This window comes from Corvus cornix, chromosome 4 (genome assembly GCF_000738735.6).
Source record: "Corvus cornix cornix isolate S_Up_H32 chromosome 4, ASM73873v5, whole genome shotgun sequence".
NCBI lineage: Eukaryota > Metazoa > Chordata > Aves > Passeriformes > Corvidae > Corvus > Corvus cornix.
This window is the reverse complement of record NC_046334.1, coordinates 40,367,206-40,389,591: the sequence shown is the minus strand read 5'-3', so window position 1 is coordinate 40,389,591 and position 22,386 is coordinate 40,367,206. Positions and strand designations below refer to the sequence as shown.

Genomic DNA, 22,386 nt, shown 5'->3' with positions numbered 1-22,386 from the left:
TTCCACATCATTTACTGCTGGTATTATAAACAGGCTCTCTTTTTTGGCTTGCAGGAAGGTGAGATGGAAAATTCTAAGAACACAGTGTTGATCTGAACACAGGATTTCACTTGCAGAATGAGGGCTGCTATGTTTACGCGTATTACTGGATGTCTGTTCTTACCTACCATTACCAAATCAAGGCCTGGGTTGAGAAAGGCTCCTTTTTTGTGAGGGGCAGTATTACAGTATAAAACAAAGGCGGAAATTCTCCTGCTGAACAGATTACAATCTAAGTGCAGAGAACTGCAGAAACAGTTAAAAGTACCCAGGAAAACAAAGTCAATGACTGATACAACTGGGAATACCTCCCTCATCTACTAACTTTCAAACCCAGAGATTTTAATCTCTCTTTGAGGGAAGGAAAAGGGAAAGTTGCTATCCTGTTTATAATGAATACAAGCCTGTTAAAAATCAAGTTTTCTAGTTTCGGTTACCTTTTGCAGCCTGTTTAAAAGCTGCCAATATAGATCAGGATTCTGTCTAAACTAGACTGCTCTACCCGCTCCATCATGCTGCACACCCAAATATACTTGCTGCAAAGCCAGGTCTTCCTTTTTCCCCGCCCCCCTCCACAGCCAATTTGGGCAAGATAATTCCAGCACCTATATGTCATCCAAGAGTGAGATACAAAACAGCATCAGTAGAGCAGCCAACTCAATAAAATATGCTGAAAAAAGGAAGCCAGTAGCTATAAACAACTTTCATATCCCGTCATAGCTACAGGCAGTCACTCAGGAGCAACAAATACTAGTTTGGGAGATTTTTGCAACTTCAATATTCAAGCATTTTCCCTAGGACTACTCTGGTTGCTACTGGCCTTGATACCAAAAATTCTGCAGGAACAAGTACAGAAGCACAATTTCCTGAGACTTTTAAAAAAGCTTTTAACCCTTGTTTCTGCTTCCTGTCCTATTTAATTCATCTAGAAAAAAAGACCTATATATGAAAGTGTTCAGTTTAAGTTCAGGCACTCAGGTCTCAGTTTTAATGGTCACTATCCTTTTTCCCTCCTCTGATAAAAATTAAACCAAATGGTTAGACAGAATTGCCTGAACTATTAATTAGATACTTCTTACACGGGCCAATCTATATTTCTAAGCTCAGATTTACATCTACACTACCAAACTCATCAGATATCCAGTTTGGGTAATTTAATGGCAATTTTGTCATTTAAACTAATGGAAAATATAATGTTTTTCAAGGAAAAAACCCAAATATCATTAACATTGTGTTATTTAGCAATTCTTACACAAGCTCTAAAGTAGTTGACAATTTTTGATCATGACTCTGATGCTGTCTGGCCACTTCCAACCACGTAAAAGCATGCTCAGGGGGATCCAAGAGTAACGGTACCTGAAACTTTTTTCAGCACTGCTTTACTTGACTCGCAGCCCAGAATGTGGATGTTGATTCTGTTTTAATGCTGTTCACAGAGATATTCTACAACCTGCTATAGGTTATAAAGCAGAGACACGCTAAAGAAGCTTCCCAGAAAACTGAAAAGAAACCCCCAATTTTTGGAGGAATTCTACAACATGCTTAGCAAAATAGCATCTTTCTGGTCTTCATACCTGATTGCACTTATATGTCTTTAAACTGTGCAAAGAATGTTACAAAGATGGTAGTTTACTCTGGGATGAACTCTCCAGCATACAAATGAAGGCCTATCGTTGCTCACAACTGAGCAGGTCATCAGGCTAACCCAAGGTGATCTGCAGAATCCTCACATTTCAGCCCCCTCCAACAAATAATGCATTTTGCAAAGATGTGGCTGCTATTCAATTCCAAAATGGCAAGATATTCAACACCCTTCAGGTTTATCAAGTGTTGCCAACAGAGTATAACTTCTACACCTGTGAAAGACTGGGAGCTACTTGTGATGAATCAATACCGTGTTTGTGCTGAACACTTGTCTATTCTTGAAAGAGGAGCCTCCTACTGTATCTTCAGTAATCTATCACTATACCTAGTGTGCATATAGAAAAATTACCTCAATCACAGAACTACCAGAAAACACACCTAGAAATGCATTCAGATGCAGACTGACAGACACCTCAATACAAATGTCAATGATAGCCGCCTGTGACCTGATCCTGGAGCACCTCTGCGCACCCCAACCTGGCTAAAGGTCCAAGCAAACCAGCAGAGAGAACATGGAGTCTTTGAATGCAAGCAGGAACAAGGCGCTAGGAAGGAAAAATAACCTGAAACTTAGCCCTGCAGAGATGAGTGCTTTGAACGGAGATAGACACATGAACAGGTCTAGGTAAGATAGGCACACACAGAGTCTTCTTTCTTTCTTGTATTCATTCCTCTTTGATTTTACTTCTAATGCCATACAGAAAAGAGACACTCTGGATCCCCATGCTCATAGGTCACAACAGCCAGGGAGAGCTGGTACTCAGCTACTCAACTGCAGTTTGGTCAGCTGAATGCACAATCAGTGCTCAGGACACTGCCCACAGATTGGTCTACAAGTGAACTCATGGGTATGCAGAAAATGTCTTGGTATCTGGTGGGCAGGGACCAGGCATACATGTGACATAACACACAAGCACAAGCACAGCACTGCATATGAGTTAACGGTGCACATACACATGCAGGAATGAAAAACAGGGCTTCACAGAAGGAGAGAAAAACCTGTCTTTTGTATTCTTTTAGGCAAGAAAACAGGGAGAAAACAAAATGAAGTAGAAACTGTGCAAAAATGACTGGTCCATGAACTTGAAGCAAGTTTGTGGTCTGAAGACAGAGCACATTTAGATCCTTCCCCCATATCAGGATGCAGTGAAAGTTCCTAATCGTCTGTCCAGGTAAGTGGATGCCACAGGGACCAAAAGGGACTGGAAAGACACAGTGAGTCCAGTAGCAATTTCCCAAGCAATAAAGCAAGCACAGTCCCAGAAGTAACTGAACAGAGTGACCCACTCGGGGTTCACCAGTTCACTATAGCCTGAAGCAAAGAAGACAGAGCAGGATCCAGGAGGTAACGCTGGTCCTACTAGCCATTGACACACACACACTCTCAGTTTTATTGTCCCAGTAACGGGTCTAGCCCAAGACAACACAAAACTACTCAGAATTCAGGGAGGCAAAGAGATCACATTACTGTTAAGAAGATGAATGGGAAGGTGTTTCTTAATACCACAATCAAAAAAAAAAAAAAGTGATGCAACACTGATTGTTCCATTAAATATTAATTACAATACAGCTGCTTTCAAGCTACAACATATTCCTTCAGATAACTGAATTAAGGGACAGGAGAACCGAATGAGCTTTGTGTGTATCCAGCACTTCTCAATTACATTAAACTGAGTTCTTCAATTTACGTGTAATTATCTCCAAATATTAATCTTTAGAGCTAGAGGTTCAAGATTAAAAAATAATAAAAATAATTAGAACTCTCAAATTTGCTCAGGTGACTCCCAAGATGCTTCTTACTGTTCAAGGAGCTTGAAGAGTTTGTCCTAGACCTTTCATCAAACATTCCTGAAAAAGAGAATGAGGTTATCTTTTCCTCCTACAAATTTTAATTTGCATACAGATACCATCAGTCGGATAGCAGGGTTACATACTTCTCTCCTTTCCCTTCTGTTTGAATTTGGTAATCAAACTCCAGTAACAGCAGGCAACACTGAGACTGAATTTTACTCTTCTGTTTTGAAGGACTGAAACCTCTGCAAGGAAACCGTAAAGCAAAGAGCAGTAAAGTAACTGCATACTTTTCAGAAGGTAACCTCCAAATGACCATGCTCTGGAATTAGTTTTTACCATTGCAGAAAGCTCTTCAGACATTCCTTCATGCTGTGTATGTTAGACTGTTACCCTACACCACCTCCATCTCAAACTGACACGTTAGCTCCAACACCAAAATTGTTAATTAAAGTAACTGAAGAAGGTTGCAGGAAAAGTTATTTCTTTCAAGAGCATTATTCAGTTCTGGTAATATTTAATGGCTGGGTCAATCACAGGGTGCAGCTCCTCTCTCTGCTAAAACAAAATCCAAGATTTGCTTTTGTATTTAGAAGGGAAAAAAGGTAAAAAGGCAAGAAGCTTCCAATATTTGAAAAGCTATATATATTATTTCCTTTAACTGTTTGGAGACTTCCTAAGTTGCATTAAGTTTTATCCTGCTTGGCAGATGCATACAATTTCTTTATTTTCCCTTGAATTAAGCAGCAATGTATCAAAAACTTCAAGTATATTTCCCCTTTTTCAGTAACACATATTGTATACATGTACATGAATTGTATTGGATTCAAACTTTCAGCGTCTCTTCTCACGCAAGGTCAAAGCTTTACATTGTTGTAATTTTCTTTTTCAGTGTTTTTTCTCCAAGACAGTCCTCCACTGGGAAATTAATATTCTGCATGAACAATGAACTCCTTGCATGGCCTTTGAACCTAGTGGTTGCTAGGAGGCCAAAAGAAACCCTGGAGTACAGCCTATTTAATAGCAGGTATCAAGAGATTATTCAGAAGCAAAAACGTGTGATTTTCTAAATTGTCTGCTTTTTTCCCCTCCTTACTTCCATCTCCATTCATCTGTCAAACAATCTTTAGATTTCATATGAATTGCATCTGCATCAATTTTCTATAATTATGGGCAGTTTGTTCCCTGAGTATTGAAAATGTGACTGGCCAGCCACCAATGCCGCTTCAAATCAAGCAAATATCAAACTGCTCCTTACTCAGTTTTACTGAAAAGGCTGCTTAAAATCAGATGTGCTTCACCACTGTAGCATGAGGTTTGCACTTCCATTATAAACATGGTTCTGCTTAGAGACTGTATTTTCCTCATACAAAACACCATGGCACTGACTGCAGCACCATTACTCAGTATTTCTCTGTGCTGAAAGAAATATATATAGCTTCTCCATGCTCAATTCAGGCATACTTGAATATTAACATTTCAAGCTTTTTAGCATCTTACTGAAGGTTGGTTGGTTGTATACATTTCAGTATTTCCCCAAGCATAGTAATTGAGGCAAAACCCCAAGGTTTCTTTCCCACCCTCCACCCCCATCCCAAACAATGAGGCATTTAATTAAAAGATAACCACAACAATGCTAATGGTGATGAGGTTAAATGGTTGGATAAACAGAATGCAGCCCTTTGAAAAGCCCATGTGTTTCAGGACACTTTCTCCCCTACAACATTCTGGGTGACAAAGAAAGTATTTGTATTCCTGATCCCCACAATTTTTATCCCAGTGGACTTCCTACAGATTTCCTGCAAGGAAGAGAGTTTCCTTCAAATAGTGAGAAGTGTTTAGACACAGTAGCTATTCCTCCCAAAACTAATATTTGGAAAGGCAGTGGACAAGGATCCTTTAAAAATAAATGAATGTGGCAACTATCCATTATGAGAGAACAATTACATTTCCAGATAAAAGCCTATTAAGTTGTTGTAGTTGTAGTTAAAAAAACAACAACAACAAAAAAAACCTCAACAAAACCAACAAATATTTGCTGATTTTAATTTTCAATGCGTTCTTCCTCCAACAACTTTAGCAATTAGTAAAACTTAACATTATATTTGTCCTTCATCTTCAGTGGCTGCAATTAAAAATCAATGCACTCTATATCATAAACAAGTGTTCTTGGTCTAGAGATTACTTTAAAACATCTATAGCAGATTAAAATTCTGTGCCCCCTCCTACCCCTCAAGGACATAGGTATCTGCCAACAAATGCAGGGTGACACATCTGATTCTGCAGATTGCTGGTGTTTGACTGTCTGGTTGGATTGTACCAATCTTGCCAAGATAAAGCTTTTACAGAGCCAGACCACTTTCCTGAAGAATTAAAAACAAGCAAGAATCACACCATTTGGCACAAAATGCTCACGTGAGCTCCTTCTCTTTTAAATATGGGCTTTCACACTGAAAGAAAGGCCTAAAAAGTACTGACTTCAACACAACTGACACAGGGCATCTTACAGTGGGACTATCAGGACATCCACCCAGAACAACAAAAATCTTTTCAATATTGTCAGATTCACCATTCCAGACACTTTCTGGTCCTGCAGTACCAACGGAACAAATCAATCACTCCACCACCACAACCATTCTCCTCTTCTTCAGCTGTTCAAGCATAAATTATCCTTGTCATTTCCACTCACTATGTGACTTCCCAGGAACCAAAGCACCAATTGCCAAAACGGCACAATATTCTTACACAGGCAGATTTTTCAATAAAATGCATATTATTTCTCTTGCACTTGGGCATTAAAGAAAGAACAGTCACGAGACATTTTTAAAACATGAGAAACCAATCCTGACTAAAGAGATGTGTTTATTAGGGCCAGAGAAAGGAAAACGAGCATATAACTAAAAACCACAATCTTTGGCTCAACCTTTACAGCAGAAATGGGGCGGAAGGGGACAGCATACAGGGCTGGAGACGTTTTCAATAATGCATTATAAATACCTTCATTTTCTCCTTTAAAGGAATCTGCCTACTCAACCTAAATCGTGCCTCAGAGGAAGAAACGTGCCTTTGTGATAAATTGGAATTTGCCGTCATAATAATGAAACGTTATGTCCTATCATCACAATAAACAGGCAGCAGAACAACAAAGGAGGTTTCCAGGATTCTCTGCCCTCAGCCCCCTCCCCATCAGCATTTTCCCAAGTCTTCTTTTGGGTGTTTTTGAAATGCCTCAATTCCAAAGCCATTAAGATGCATTTCTGGATGGAGCAGATTCTACTAATAGTACCGAGGCTTTCCAAAATCTCACCAGCACTCCATCGGAGGCCAACCCTCTCCCTGATGCCTGCCTTTCCCTGCGCTGTTTTTTGTTTTGTTTGCGCTTTCTCTTTCCCATGCACAAACATGTTGGTGCAGTGTCCATTATTTCCCCACGGCCTTCCTTGAAAGCCACCGACAAATGAATATACATGCACGTGTGTGTTCCACCACATACACAGGTCTGGTCTCCTTCTACATCTCAAAAAACAAATGCAAATGTGTTTACAGTCATTTTCACCGATACATGCCTTGCCATTGCAGAAACATGCAGCTGAAAGCCAGGGAGTCTGTAACAAGGCAAGTGTGTTTGCAACCAAAAGTAACCCTTTTCCTTTCCAAAATGGAAAAACACGAAAGCCTGATGAGTTAACTAGAGTTAACTGCATTTAAAGAATAATCTGTGGGGGAGCAGTAAATATCCAGCACATGCTTTTACGCACAAAAGGCGCAAAGGGCTCCATGCTCTGCACATCCAGTCATTTTTGTCTGCTCTTCCACAACAGAGAGATGGAACCCTTCCTCTCATACATTTATTTCACTCGACTAATAGATTTTAAACACCATATTGCGAGGACCCCGCTGTGAATCTTGCAGAGGTACAAAATGGTGGATGTATGCTATTTTTTTTTTTTTTTTTTTTTGCATTATTCATAACAACTCAGCCTCCCGATCGCAGGCTCCCCTCCGTACCCACCAACACAGCCTTCCCGGCCAGACACACACGTCCCGAAGCAGCCTCGCAATAAAGCTCTCTCGCATACACAAATTATGTTACAAACCTGATGTCATGTAGCCCCGTGATGCCTGGGAAATAAAAGCTGGGGGGAAGTGCTTGTGCAGTCGGTAGTCCTTCTCGCTGCGGGACCTCATGCGGTCTGAGGCCCGGTCGGAGAAGTCGGAGCTAGGCCAGGCCCGCCGCAAGGTCGTACTCCGCGTCTTCTTCATCCTGAGGATGCCCGAGCCTACTCCTCCCGCCGCAGCATGGGTCAGGGGTGCGCGCTGCCGGGCATCAGCCTAGCGCGGGCACCGCCGGGGCGCAACCTGCGCGCATCTCGCCGCTCCCTCTTCTAGGACGCCAGCCGCAGGTCCCTTCCTTTTTTTTTTTTTTCCCCCTCGAATGATCCAATTTTACACACGTCCCACAATGCATTACACTTCATTTGCAACCGGTCCGGCTTATAGCTCCCAGATTTGCGTGGAGGAAAGGCACGTTATGTGGCTTCTCAGGCAAAAAAAGGAATGGGGGGAGGGGGCTGGGGACGAGAGATGTGCAGCGTGGGAGCTCGGGGGTCCCGAACAATGGCCCAATTCAGCCCGGCCGTGCTTAGCCAACTGTGAGCCCCGACACAAAAGGCCCAAACAAACGAGGAAAATCCCGCGGCCGCCGGCTGCGACTCCGACCGCGGCGCGCCCGGCGCTGAGGAGGAGGCGGCAGCTCCCGGCGCGGCGGGAGGAGCGGCGGGAGGAGCGGCGGGAGGAGAAGGAGGAGGGAAAGGAGAAGAGAGAGGAGGGAGGGCCCACAGACGCCTCTCTCGGCCGCGGGACGAGCGGATGCAGCCGCGACCCCCCACCCTCCCCACCGCCACTGCCGCCCCCTTCCTCCTCAGGCCCGCGGCGCCCGGGCGGCCGGCAGCGGCCCGCGGCCCCTGGCAGCGCCGCGCCTCGCCATGGTCGGCGCCGACTCCCGCCCGCCTGTCCCCGGGGCTGGATCGCCGCCGGCTCCGCGCTAGGGGCGGCCGGCGTGGGGGGCGAGGCCACCGGGGCGGTCGCCGGCCGCTCCGCCCGCCTGCCCGGCCCGCCCGCCGCCCGCCCTCTGCCGCGCCGCGCCAAGAGCAGCCGCTGCCGGAGCGCCGGGCGCCGCGCCGCCGCCCGGGCTCATGCTAGTCCCGCCGGACCCGTGCTAGTCCCGCCGGGCTCCGCGCTCCCCCGCGCGGCACCGGCTTGCAGGCGCCCGCGTACAAAGCCCCACGCACAGCAGGGACCCGGCCCCCTCTCGCCCGCTCCCGCTCCGCCTCCTTTCCGTCCGTTCGTCCTTCCTTCCTTCCTTCCTTCCTTCCTTCCTGGCGGTGGCGGCGGAGCGCTGGGGCCGGCTCCGCAGCACCGGGCACCCCGCAGCACCGGGCTGCGGCCAGCGGGCAGGGAGAGCTGCGGGCAGGGCGGCCTTGCGGGCCGGGCCCTGGCCATCGGCCCTTCGGGCACCACTCCCGCCCCAAGCCAGCCGCGGGGCGAATGGACATAGGCGAGGGAAGGGCGCCGGGAGAGATCTGCATCCCCGGGGCACCCCTGCGCAGAGCCTGCGGGGTTCACCCACGCATCCTCCGCCGCCTTTCCCCATCGGCGCCTGAAGAACCGGCTCTCGCCAGGAGGGTCTAGTCAGTCACACCGCCACACTGAAAACCCACCACACTCCACAAGGATATCCAGGACACCCGGCCTGCCCCCCTCGCTGGCGGTAAGGGTGTTGCCCACCCTCTCACCACCGTGGCTCACACATCTACGCCCAGAGCACCCTCTTAAGTGGGGCCCGGCCATCTGGGCATTTTATGAACTCTAGTTAACCAGAACTGTGCAAAGGGACTCGGTTCCTCCTCTGCGAGACAGCTCTGAGCACGCCTTGTGTCAGGCGCTGCCACCGTTACCAATGGGGACAACTGCAATGCAGGGATGTGAAAATGTTGCTTTGTGCAACTTTGTGAAATTACTTATATATTTGCATTTTTATAATTAATCTTTCTTACAGTGGTTTGTGTCACATTTCTAAGAGCATTGAAAAACAGAGGACTGTAATTTTGTAATTGGAAAATTTCAGTAGTGGTGAACCAGTAAAAGGATGACCATCAGTGAACGAATTTAACATCTAAGCCAGTGGACCACGCGATATTATCGCTTAGCTGTCTTGCTGCATGGCTATGGGTTAGTCACTTCAGTAGCCATCTCAGCCCATCTGGCTGTGCTACTGTGGACAGCACACACACCTTTGAGTTATTCAGGGGTTCGTATATGGCAGTCCCTTTCACATGAGTAGAATATACATTAATGAAACTCAGCAAGAAAGTTGAAAGTTAAATGCTATGGGGTTCTCATTCAACCTCATCTTTTTCCAACTGTGAAAAGCTATCAGGAAAGACATGTTTCCACTGACGCTGTGTATACTGGTAGCAACAGGAAAAAGTTAAGATGAGAAAAAAGACGGCCTAGAGCTCCTCTAATAAAAACATAAGATTTTCCATCATGCAACTTACTCATCTAGCAATTTACTCATCAACCTACGCAAAGCTTATAATAGAGCATGTTTTTACCCTCAGACCAGAAAAACCATAAGGAGAACTTTTAGAATCGTTCCGTTTTTCTCCTTGAAGGCTGAGGTTGGGGTAGATTGGTTAGTACTACCTAGCTAAGTCAAACCTAAAAAAACATACCTATTTTACCAGATGTAGAAGCAAATTAAATTCTATCTAGGAGCATAAATTCTCATTGCACTATCTGGAAGTTGAATGAATGATGGGTTTGCCTTTCCAGCGGTCAAGCAGTGGTTGAATATAGCTGGCCAGCTAACTTCAACTTATTGCTGAACTAAACTCAACTTTTCTCCCAGTCTAGACACAGCCCTAGATATCAATCTGTTCCATTAAAAGAGGACATGAGGGAAGAGACAAATATGAAACAGCAATGAGGAGGAAAAATGAGGTCAAGAAGTAGAAAGACAGAACAAAGCAGGACACACACACACAAGCACTCACGACGACAAACAAGGCCACCGTGATCTTTACACTGGCTTTCTGTATAATTATTCCCAGCTAAAATATTCTAGCAAGTATCAAATAAAAAAAGATGAGATGGCTCTGCAACTGTCAGATAAAGCACACGTCCCAGTTCTTTTCAAGCAATTTGCTGTGCACTAATGAACTGGTGACAGCACACAGAAGTCTTTCAAGTAGCTTTAATTGACTTAATTTGTACACTTCCATGAATTGTCACAAGAGTAATACAGTACATACAATTAACACATGGTATCTTCTACTTATCAGTTGTAGGAATTAGACTGGTTCATAGTTTTGGGTACAGATAATGATGCATTTTCATTGTGCGGCAATTTCAAATGAATAATGGTTTGCTCCTAGAACTATGAAAAGAGGAGGGAATGAGAGAAAATAAGCAACTGTAGTGGTTTGACCATCTATTTTCCCTTCCCTTCCCAAATGTGGGGAGATTTGTTTAAAAACAATTTTGGAGGCCTTCTCTCAGTATTGAGACGTTGTTCCTGTGGTCAACTAAAATTCCTTGTATTAAGTCTTCTCACGGTTATCTTGTTTGGTTTCAGCTCAAAGTCTTCTGACATGGTATCTGAAAGAGTACTCCCCTTTGAAGAGAGGAATTCAGAGCAAGTTTTCTCCTGCTCTTGAATTGTTTGAAGTCAAGTGTTGTTACTGGGATGAATCAAATATATAATTAAAGACCAAGTTTAAGTTTTGGCTGTTTTCTTTGGAATAAGAGCTAGAACTGTGAGTGTAATTGATTTTTTTGCTTCAGTGGCCAAACTGAAATAAAACTATTTTCTTCATGTAATCTGAAAGCTAAAATATGAGAGCTTTAAAAGAACCGAAACAAAATGAACAAACAAATCCACAACATTTTATTCTGAGACATTTAAGTTTACTTTTTTTTTGTAATAAAGGAAAATAAATTTCTGGGTTCATATGGCTATGTCAGATCAGAGTAAGGAAAGAAGAATTCTCAGCTACGGAAATCATCTGATAGAGCTTGTTAGAAGTAAGGAAAAATTATTCTTTGGGCAGGAGTTACACTAATGGGAATCTGAACACTTCCTAGCGATGAAAAAAATGGAGATGGTGTCAAAGCTTTTTGCTTGTGCTTTTTTTTTTATTTCATCCCTAATTGTTTGGAGGAGGTTTTGTTTTCAGTTTTGGTTTTTTTGTTTGTTTGTAGGGAGATTTTTTGTTTAATAAGAGCAAGATTAAACTCAGGAGCTTTTTATTGAGAATCAAATAAAGCATTCCTTTTTATAATTTGGTATTTAAAGTCCAAGAGGAACCATCTCTCTCTTAGATTACTAGAGGGAGAGGTGATGCTTGGATAAATAGACCATAGAGATCTTGGGGAAAAGGTCTGAACTAAACAAAAAATAGGCATCCTGCCTCCCTCATAACCTGACAATTCCTCTTCAGGAATTGGCAATATAATAGTAGCCATTTCAAAGGTATAGATTTAACTTGAATTTCAAAAAACAAGCTTGGGTCCATATCAGACATTATAAAGGATTCTTGTATGTTTAAGTTTTCAATCACAACCCTCCTTCAGTCCAAGTTCATAAGGAACCTGAAGTCTTGGAGAAACAATTCAAAATCTTTGCTTCTGAAAACCTGTTTTTATCTTTTAAAAAGTGAGAAAACAAATATTTCTGAGAATAGCTATTGCATTTATCTTCATAAACACTTATTAGTTGCTAAGCAGGTCTGTTCCCATTTTGTACATGGAAAATGTATAAAAGAAAAGGACATAACTGGCCCAGAAGACTGTAGGAAATCAGTGGCAAATGCACTGTTAAAACTTTGGGATCTCAGCTCCCATTTCACAGGTTTATTTTTCCTTATCTGAAAAATAATTATGTAGAAGAGTACAACATGGTGAGCAGTACATATATTTCTCTGCATGTGTATGTGCATGCATGCTTGTGCATATATGGTAATTGCTCTCATGTAATGGGGTATTTCAAGTTTCAGCTGGGAGTACTTTTTTTTTCCTCCCTATTACAAACAAGTTTCCATAGGGACAGAAGCAGGCTTCAGTAAGAGGGTGGGCTGGTGTTACTGCCTTAGCTATTTCCTTGGCCTGGGGACTGGCTGCATGAGGTTTTTCAAATTAAATAAGCACATAAGCCAAATACAAAAATAAAAATGGCAAAATAATAGGGCATGCAAGGAGGAAAGCAATCCCCCTCTTCACTTAGACAAGCTACACCTCTAAAATCATTTTCTCTCAAACTATGCATTCAGAGCCTGGGTTCTCCCTTACCCTGTCACTACCTTGCCTGTTGCACACAGCTTGAACTGGCTGCCTCGTGGAGGAAATTAGAAGGGCTTCACTTTATTACTGTCTGCTGAGCTGGTGCCTGACAAGCACCCAACACCACCGGGGGAGCTAACACTCACAAGATGCCAAGTGCCACACAGAGTTTTGTGGCATCACACTCTGCAGGTCTATGATAGGGGTCCTTTCCCTGTCGCCAGCTTCAGAAACAAACACTACAAATAACACTGGGACACACGGGAGACTTTGCACTAAGGAAGGCCACAGTCACAGGCAACCAGGTAAAACAGGGGGCAGAGGGTCATTCTGTGGCCTATGAAAACAAAATCTTCACATTCTGTAACATTTTAAAAGGGAGAGATAGGATGCTGTGAGATTCTGGGAAGGAATTGCAGGGTCTTTGAAAGTAAGAGAGGGAGAGCAGAAAGGAATAAACAAAAAATAAAGTGGGGAAAAAAGCCTGTAGTACAAGCAGTTGTAAAGCAGTGGAGGAGGAGGAAAAACGGAGTGTGAGGTCTGAAAAATGTAATTATGAACTTGTGGAAAACCCCAAGCTCATATATACTATCACAGGCCTTGATAATCTATGGGTTTATTAGATTTACAGCTCTGCACAATAGTCTTCCTGAGAAAATACATTGCCAGCATTTCTAATATTAATAAATCCGTGAAAGAGAAAGTTGTCCACTTCATAAACTCACCATTTTCATGTGTGGATTCTTGTATCTCTGTATTAACAAAGGTGCAGAACTCAGACTCTAAAAAACATGCTTTTAAGCAATCCCTTACGGGTTAAGGCTGTCTGGCAGTACACTGTAACTGTCATAGTCTGTAGGAAGCACTGCTTTACCCTTCCAGATATTTGTAATCAGATATACTTGCAAGAACAAATCAGAAAACTCACTCACACCCTTTCACATCAGTCCTTAGACTTCTGACACTAACACTATTAATTTGTCACCTCTCACTAGTACTTGTTGTTACTCAAATATGCAAGAGAAGCCAAGTACTTGTAATCTATGCTTGTGGTGCAGGTCACAAAATGAGGCAGCCTTTCTTGATGGATTTATTGGCAAGGGAAAAGTTGGGCTTGCCCAGACAACTCTCTTCTTGAAGAGAGCATTTGAGAAACCACCAAAACGGGAAAGAAAAAATCCCAAGGGCAAAGGTGTAAGTGAAAAAATTTCCAAATATAAAAAAAGAAAAATGTTTCAGAGCTTATCACAAACAAGTCTTCAGTCTTGCTATCAGGTTGTGTTATACCATGGTAGTAATCCTGGCTTACTTACAGCACCTCTTAAACTAGTTTCAGATCATATTTCTCTCAGTGTTATGCTTTGGGAATGTGTGATGACAGGAATGCAGCGCTGCTGCTGCACACGTGCTGTAGTTCACCAATTCATTTTTCTGTGTGCTGCCTTATGTGCTGTGGTATTTATTTTAACTTGCATGACTTTTAAGAAAAACCTGTCTGTGTTATGAGAAGAAAGGCTCCCCTGTTTTGGTTCTTTTTTTTCATGCCAGACCTTCTGATTGCATTTGTGCTTCCTTGGCACAGAAGAAAACTGATGCAGGTTTTTCAATCCGGATACTCAAATCTCCCTTAAAAACCAGTGTACAAGCAGAAACACTTGTAGGATACAGCTTTTGTTTTGATGCATGCTTTTCCTCTCCTATTATCACTGACTCAAAACTAGTTAGTTAAAAAGGGTGGAAGCTCAGCTTGTAACTCCTCAGTGTACGAAACTAACAAGAGAGGGAGACAAGCCATGAATCCCACAAAAATTTCCTCTCACATATAACAGAATTCTAAAACTTGGAGAGGTGGGCTTACAGCAATTCAAATCACAACTCAATTCATTCACTGGCTGTTCTTCCAAAGGATGTAGTAGCAAAAGATATGGCAAAAATGTTGGCCTCAACTTTCTTGTTTTCCACTGGTGTCACATATCATTAGTACCCTGGTATTTAAGTAACGTACTGATATATGGGGGCCAGCTGTACTGTAAGTTAGAATAACAGCCTAACCTTCTGCTTTGGGAGTTGCAACAATGGAGAGCAAGAAGTGAACAGCCAGGGTAGATCCCACCAGCAGTGAAAGCCATCACAGATTACCTTCCTAGAGACTAATTCCCACATCTCTGTGTCTATCTATTCCCATTCCTCCGCAGAGCCTATGTTGCAAAGATGGCACCAAGCACGTGCAGGCCTTGGCCTCTTGTGAAACTTCTGGTGCTACATCAACACAAACAAGGAGATTCTGTGTGTCAGGTAGGTACTTTTAAAAAAAAAATCCATTAAGAAAAGAAAGCCCTTGGCAATAAGAAGTGGACAATATTTTGCATCTTGCATGGCTTGCATTGTCCTGCAAAGAGGACAATGAACAGATTTGATGGGCAGTCCTAAAAGCAGCATGCCAAAGAAACTAAATCCCAGCAGCTGCTATAACACCACAGAACATTTGCTGAATAACCCAGTACTGAGGGCCCTCTCAAAATTCTTGCTTATACAGCTGTGCAGTATAGTGAGTGTATTTTATAGTTGCATATATATAGTACGTACAAGAGGCAGAGATCTTTAAAACCTTAGAAAAATTGGGAGGCCTGAAAATAGGCTACTCCACCCTTTGTAAACAACTTCTTGTCATTCAGTTACTTCCATATGTGCGTGAAGCTCTGCCTAAATTAAATAGGCTTTCAAAATAGTGGTTTAGTACTGAAAAAGTATGGTTTCTACCCATAAGTTTGAAAAAAATGCAAGGAAGAGAGAAACCTCACAGTGAAAAAAACACCAATTTCTCACCTCACAGAGAAGTAATTCTATCACTTCTTGGATATTTTATTATAGTCTCAGATTCAGAAGCTGTCTTGTTGACATATACATTTGGGCATGAAAAACTCTAGAGAGGAATCATAAGCACAGACAGAAATTAGATGACTCTACACACACCTGACTCAAAGACTTCTGGAAAATCAAGGCAAAATCATCAGTCTGCTTGTTCTCTGGACTAGACTGTAATGCTGCAGAGTCAGTTTGTTCCTGTGAAGGTGGTACTCTTTAGTCATTGGTTTTCAATGGGACCCTGGAGCTTGTCCCTTCTCTTCTGATTCCACAGCAGCACCCATCAGAAGGCAAATTCCACTCCTGGGACACCTACCCTGACTGGCCCTGGTTACCACAGCTTGTTGCCATCCTCCACTTGGCTTTTGAAGCTCTGATATTACCCACCTGTGTGCAACCAGAGACAATTTCCCATTGCCCTGTTCAGATGAAGGTTTATGCAGGCACCACTTGCACTTGCCTCTCTGTAGAAGCTGTTCTTAGCATTTCTCCTGAATGCAGAGATTTTTGTATTCTAGTAGAGGAACAAGAAAAAAACATCTTATAGCACTGGGTCTCAAACTTCTCCCACCACTTTGTAAGTTAAATTCTTCCACAGGGGACTAGTGCAACAAAATAATTTTTGTCTTACTAAGTGACACCCTACATAACAGTAGCAATGTGCTAAAGCAAATGTCTCAACCACGGGGAGCTCTGCTACTTTCCTTTTCTATATATCCTTCTGTATTACTGTGTGGCTGTCAGTTGCTTTGTTATTAATTAATTTGGTTTTAAACCCAAAGAGGGGCTTAAATCCAGGAGAGCACTGTTGCCTCCCAGATTTCTGGAATTCAGTGCAAGATCTTTGACTCCTCTGTGGAGCTCAGCAGAAGGGAGAAACACCCAAAGCCTGACCTTAGCAAAATGTTTCTAACACAACACAGAAGTGTCACACCAGATATAGGAACAATCTCTGGTGTGAATTTTTCAACCTATAACTTTCTGATCAGAGTCAAGGATAAGAACAACTGAAGCATGTAGATGTTATGAAGAAAAAAATTCCCTCATTACAAAGGAGTATCATTATGATAATCAAAATAAAATTGTGACATTAGGAAAAGTAAATTAATATAAAATTAGAAAATTTAAGAAGAAAATTCCTTTCTAATTCTGAAAAGTGTACTCCTCACTTCCACCACAAAACCATACTTACATCCTTTAAAGCATGTGAATGGCAGTGGCATAGGATAAGATTCCTTTCAAAATGCTTTATGTATTATAATGAACTTTTGTAAGGCACAAAGAACCACTGACATTTAATACTTCCAGAAACCTAAAAATATCTTTCTCAAAAGAAACAAACATCTTAAGAGAGACCATTTACATGAAAGTAAAAATTCCTAGCATTAGAATTCTATTTGAAAGGATCACATACAAAATTAAGAGTTAGAAACTCTTTAATCTTCATTAAAACTAATCACTATTGAGCTGTACTCAATACCTACCCAACCCAACTGTGGTAAATCTTATTAGTTATGGTGCTCATCTCAGAAACTTTAGCAAGGAGGCACCATGTTCCCATACATAAAAATTCCAAATGCTTTGTACTCCCAGCTATTCCAGGAATCAACAAATACTCAGGACAAACATTTCACAGATTATAATACAAAGTAAAAAATCTCCACATGCAAGTGCTCAGCAACTTGCCTTTGATCTTTTTCTTAATGGGGGAGATGTTTAGTAACCTTTCCATCTCTCAGACAGTGTAAAGTAGATCAGGCAATCTGCCTTTACAACTGGCAGGTTTCAGATTTGCCAGAGCATGATGCTTGTGTCAAATTGTTTTTGTCTTCCTTCCTCCCTAAAGATGGATCTTACTATTATCCCAGCTGATGGAACCAAGACAAAACAAACACAGACATCAGGACTGAAACAATGATATCTGAAACTATCTGAAAAGGCATTTAAGTGCCCACAGTCATCCAAGGAGTAAAAAGTTATAAAAACAAGTACTTCTTTTTATTGCCCATATCCCCATGTCATTGCTGAGGTACTTAAAAAAAACCACAAACCCTATGGATTTCTACCCACCACACAGTAATTACTGAAATAACAAAGAATTGGAAAAATGTATTTCCAAAGCCTGATGCTATTACTGAACTGCCAGGGAAAAATTCACACTAACACCCCTTAAGTCTATCCTCCTGCACTCCCTAATCTGAACACAAAAGGTTGCGTTTAAACACCCACCCCCCACCCTGAGATTAAAACCGCCTGCAGTTTTGAGCTTCAGGCCAGCACTGACAATACTTTAAATCCTTGGCTACTGGCTTCGAGAAGACATAGCCTACAGAGAGTCCCCCAAAGTTCTTTGAAATGTTAAATACAAAGCAGGAGGAGGTCATAAAGGAAATATTCTTTACAAAAGGAATGGATATCATATGCAGACTTTTCAAAAACATTTCTCAGTTGCTTTGCTTCCAGCCACCATTTTCTCAATCCTGCATTGTGTGAAGCTTTTGAAATAAAACTCAGGAATTAAATAAATCACACAAATTGGTGTTGTAAACAGCCACCAATATACGCATTTGTTACCTTTTAGCTCTCATAAATCTCTCCAATTATATATATTGTATCCTACTTCTTCTCTGGAAAAACTAATTATTTACCTAATAAATGGTCCTACAGCAATTACCAAAAGCCCAGCTACATAGAGGTAACATGTAGGTTGTATTGCATCATCTTCTGTAGCATCTGCCCAATTACTGCAATAGAAACCACTGTGGTTCCCCGCTGCCCTAGAAATCCAGCTATCTTTCTGCCAAGAGCATTCTAGTGCATACAAAAGGAACAGGGATTGAGAAACCTATTTTATCCCCTCTTATCCCATAAACTAACAAGCCTTTTTTCCACTGCAGTTTTTCTCAACAAACACAGGTAATTACACAGGATGGGATTTTCAGTGTAGGTAAAAGAAAAAAAAGCAGTCAGTTTAGTATACCAGCTTTGCCAAGTACTGTCACCTTAAACTCTGAGAGACTTGCTTGCAGGGTGGGAGAGCAGGCAAAAACAATGGTGCCCTGCCACTGACATAGGGCCCAGCTGTAAGCAATGAGCTTTGTGGTTCAAAACTGTGGGTAGGTGGTTACATTTTCCTGTCCACTTCCATTCCGGTGGGGGTAAACAGGATGGTAGAAGCCTTATTCTGTCCCCTGTCTCACCATGAACAATCAATGTCTCTCCTTTCTCATTTGGGCATCATAAACTTACTGAAAAAATTAGTTTTACATTCATTTTGAAGAATTTGTGTTTGGTTTGCTTGTCTCAGAAGGTCTTATGAGCCCTATCCATACTAGCTTCTGACAAGACGTTCCACCACACATCCATAAAAACATCCCTGTCTGAATTTACAGATTGCATACTTGAGGAGAAAAGTAACTGGTTGTCATAGTGATGTTCACAGTCTGAGGAGCCTTTGGACTTCAGTGTCATGAAAGGTACTAGGAGTTTAAAACCTCCAACTAGATGAAGTGGTTAATGGAAGGAAGTACTCCAGCCAGCAGCAAATGCATGCTTAAATCACTGGTGATCCTGAAGAACCAGGCTGCTGCACTTTGAAATTATTTAAGCTGTTTAATGTTGGGTTATTTGCAAATTAGTGTAGCCCAGCTCACAGAAACTGCCACTGCTGTGACTACATGCATGTCTGACAAGCTGCTGTCCTCTGCTTCTAGACATCAGTATAATATTTGGGTACCTTCACAGGAGAGAAAGCCTGTTCACGGAAATGTTCCAGCTACAAAAAAAGACTGAAAGGTTATAGCAAGCTCAGGAACATCACATGCTTTTGGCAAGGTGCGATAGAGGAGGATGAAAGGCAAAGGAGGGTGAGCAGAATTATTGTTCCCCGATGATTAAACAAGCACAGAAACTATGATTACAGATCACAGGCATCTTTTATAAGATGCCAAAATAGCACACAGAGAAACATGCCGCAGTAATTCAGCCATACAGGCAGTATTGGCTCTCCACAGTTTGAAAGAAGATGTGGGCCTTCTGAAACAGAGGCTCTGCCCTGACTCCCTGCTTTAGGCCGTGAAGCAGCACAAAGCCTTTGAAGTATCTGGAGAACAGGCACTGCTGGATACAGCCCTGGCAGCCAAAAATGCTCCTTGCATTCAGTCCTCACTCTTCACAGCAGGAATCAACTCAAGATAAATAGTGATCTCTGCCTGTCTGTTGGACTCCTTACCCCTATAAAACAAGTAAGAACAAACTCTAGGAAGTTGTAACATGAACCTAGGCTTCAGCAAAGCATACAGCTAAAAAAGCATCCCTAAAGAAACCCTAGTAGGAAGGCAATTTATTGTTGAAGGAGATCAGATCCACAGAACTTCCTAGGAATGAGAAATAATGATTCAACAGACACAGTTCAGTCTTGCCTTGACTCACACTGCGCGTCGTACCAACTACCATCAGTCAGCCTGGTTTAGCCAAGAGAAAAAAGATAATATTTCAGTATGAAATGAAACTCCTAGTTCTCTATGTGCTCAACTAAAGTAACCAACCACGCATTGCAAATTACTTGCAAAAGAATGTTGGTGACTCAATAGTAATTGGGGATTTTTAAAATCACGTATTTCTGATAAGACTTGTCCATTTTAATGAGACCTATACCACTAACATTATAAAAGTAAGATTTTTATCATAAGTGTATGCTATCAACAACCCATTTAAATATTTAGTTCTACTTTTTGTTTGTGTTACCAGTCAGAGAAGTTTCCAACACATTTTATTTTGTCCCTATTTAAAGGAAAAAAAAAACCTAAACCAAACAAGAACACTGATCTCTGAACATGTGACTGAAATAACATAGATTTCTCTTTTAGCAAACTGTGCTGTTGAGAAGGCCATTTCAAAAGTGGCAAGATCTTGGTTCAGAGGATGTCTGAATATAGTCCTGTTTATCTTTACCACTTCAGAAAACTGCATCCTCCCTGATTGCTACACCTTGAAAATCAGTGCAAAGCTTGGTGATTTCAGAACCAATAGATTTCAGTCCAAGAGAAGATGGCTAGAAACACAAATTTCACCATATCCAGCTTCTAATAACAGTATTCCACCACTCTGGAACAATTAGGTAAGAAATTGAAACCTCAGCTCGTATAATAATGTTTAAGAGACCTAAGCATACCAGCTGTGAGTAAATTCAGTGGTCAAAATAAAAAAAAAAATTCAGAAAACATTCTGTCTTTGCCTTCTTGAAGAAAAAAAGATGACACTATGCACCTTTAAAGGCAAGAAGTGCCCAATCCCTTTTCAAAGCAGAGGCATAGCTTTAGAGTCAGTTAAAAAGATGTATACAGCAGTGTAAATTACAACAAGAACTACAAGCAGGAACACCTCCCAAGTGGTGGAGGCAAGTTATCAGGTACTTGATGCTCCTATTAATTATGTTTACCCACGTTTCAAGCTATTCCTGCACAAGGTAGGGGTTCACATTTACTGAAAATTTACTCATTCTGGATGAAAATTAAATAACTCCAGTAACAAAATAGTTATTCAAACTGGAAAAATCACGTTCATAATTCATGTATAAGTTCATGTTTTGTCTGGAATTTCTGAAGTCAATTTTTTTCTGGATAGCATGATTTTCACAGTCAGAAAAAAAACATAGACACTCATCATTCCCAAGGATATCTACAACAAAAGAATTATGTGAGGATAGCAAGCTGAAGCTCCTTCGTTTGGATACATTTTTGTATCGAGCAAGCAACAAAAACAAAGTCACAGAGAGAAACAGATGGCCAATGAGTTATCACTCTTGGTCTGATGACTTATGTGGGCTCAACTTGTTTATTTACTCACATATGCAAAAAAGTAACTTCTCTTATGTTAGCAGCAGTGATATTATATACTATGTATATATTACATACACAGTACATACTTGTACCTACACACAACACAAGGGCATTTACCCTCTAATTATGGGCTCTCCTGCAACGATAAAGGTCACACTTGACCCTTCCCAGGGCCAGGGAGTTAAATGACTGGTATGTCTAACACCACAGATCAAGAAAGGGTTAAAAGAGGGTTACAGCTGCCCTGCTCACTGGCTTGGAGACAGGACAGAAGTGCCCAGGTCCTCGGGGGCAGGGAAGTGAGTCTGTAATTACTGTCTATATCCTTTACACTATTCGGGAACTGCTACCTCTCTCTCTCTGTTCACTGCTCCCTGTTGATGCATCCCCGATGCTAACCCTGCATGACGCATGACAAAAACACTATCATATGGTCCTGAAGCAACAGGCACCATTTGTGTGTGAGTCCTGTCAAATGAACCATCCTTGAAAATACAGATTCTTCTTAGATCATCTCACCCCCCCTTTAGGACTGATCTCATTATCTTCACTTTAATTGTTCTCATTATCTTCTGGGCATAGAAAAATAATGCAGCCTTTCTAAGGACATTAAATCCAATTACGTAAAAACACAGTGTTGGGAAAAGAATTAAATATTTTAGCTAATAAATTAACTGCCAAAAATCAGGAAGGGTCAGTGTGTGACCATTTAACCCCCCTGAAAATCACCAGAAAGTATTTTCTAGCAGCAATTACAGTAATGCTGCTGCCCTCAGCTATGGTTAACCACCAGTCTCACAATTGTAAACGCTACTGATAACCACCTCCTAGCCTGCAAAGAGCAGGCAATGGACAAAGAGCTTCT

The 22,386-nt window shown here is 41.8% G+C and overlaps 1 protein-coding gene and 1 long non-coding RNA gene across 12 annotated transcripts in view; one reads left to right on the top strand and one right to left on the bottom strand.

The window, feature by feature from the left end:
• Positions 1-22,386, bottom strand: part of STOX2 (storkhead box 2) — a 144,436-nt gene that overhangs the window by 65,024 nt on the left and 57,026 nt on the right. For 3 of the 11 annotated variants that reach the window (XM_019287124.3, XM_019287125.3, XM_019287126.3), the window contains exon 2: positions 16,069-16,195. The exons of 5 other annotated variants lie outside the window; for them this stretch is intronic. In XM_019287124.3, coding sequence (XP_019142669.1) covers positions 16,069-16,195 — 127 coding nt within the window. Of the gene's footprint in view, positions 1-7,571; positions 8,371-16,068; positions 16,196-22,386 lie in introns of those variants that run through there. 3 more of the 11 variants (XM_010401510.4, XM_010401511.4, XM_019287128.3) reach the window with 3 other exon arrangements.
• On the top strand, positions 8,646-11,486 carry LOC109144947. Its single transcript, XR_002046021.2, has 2 exons — positions 8,646-9,244; positions 11,114-11,486. It is a non-coding gene; the product is annotated as an uncharacterized LOC109144947 (long non-coding RNA).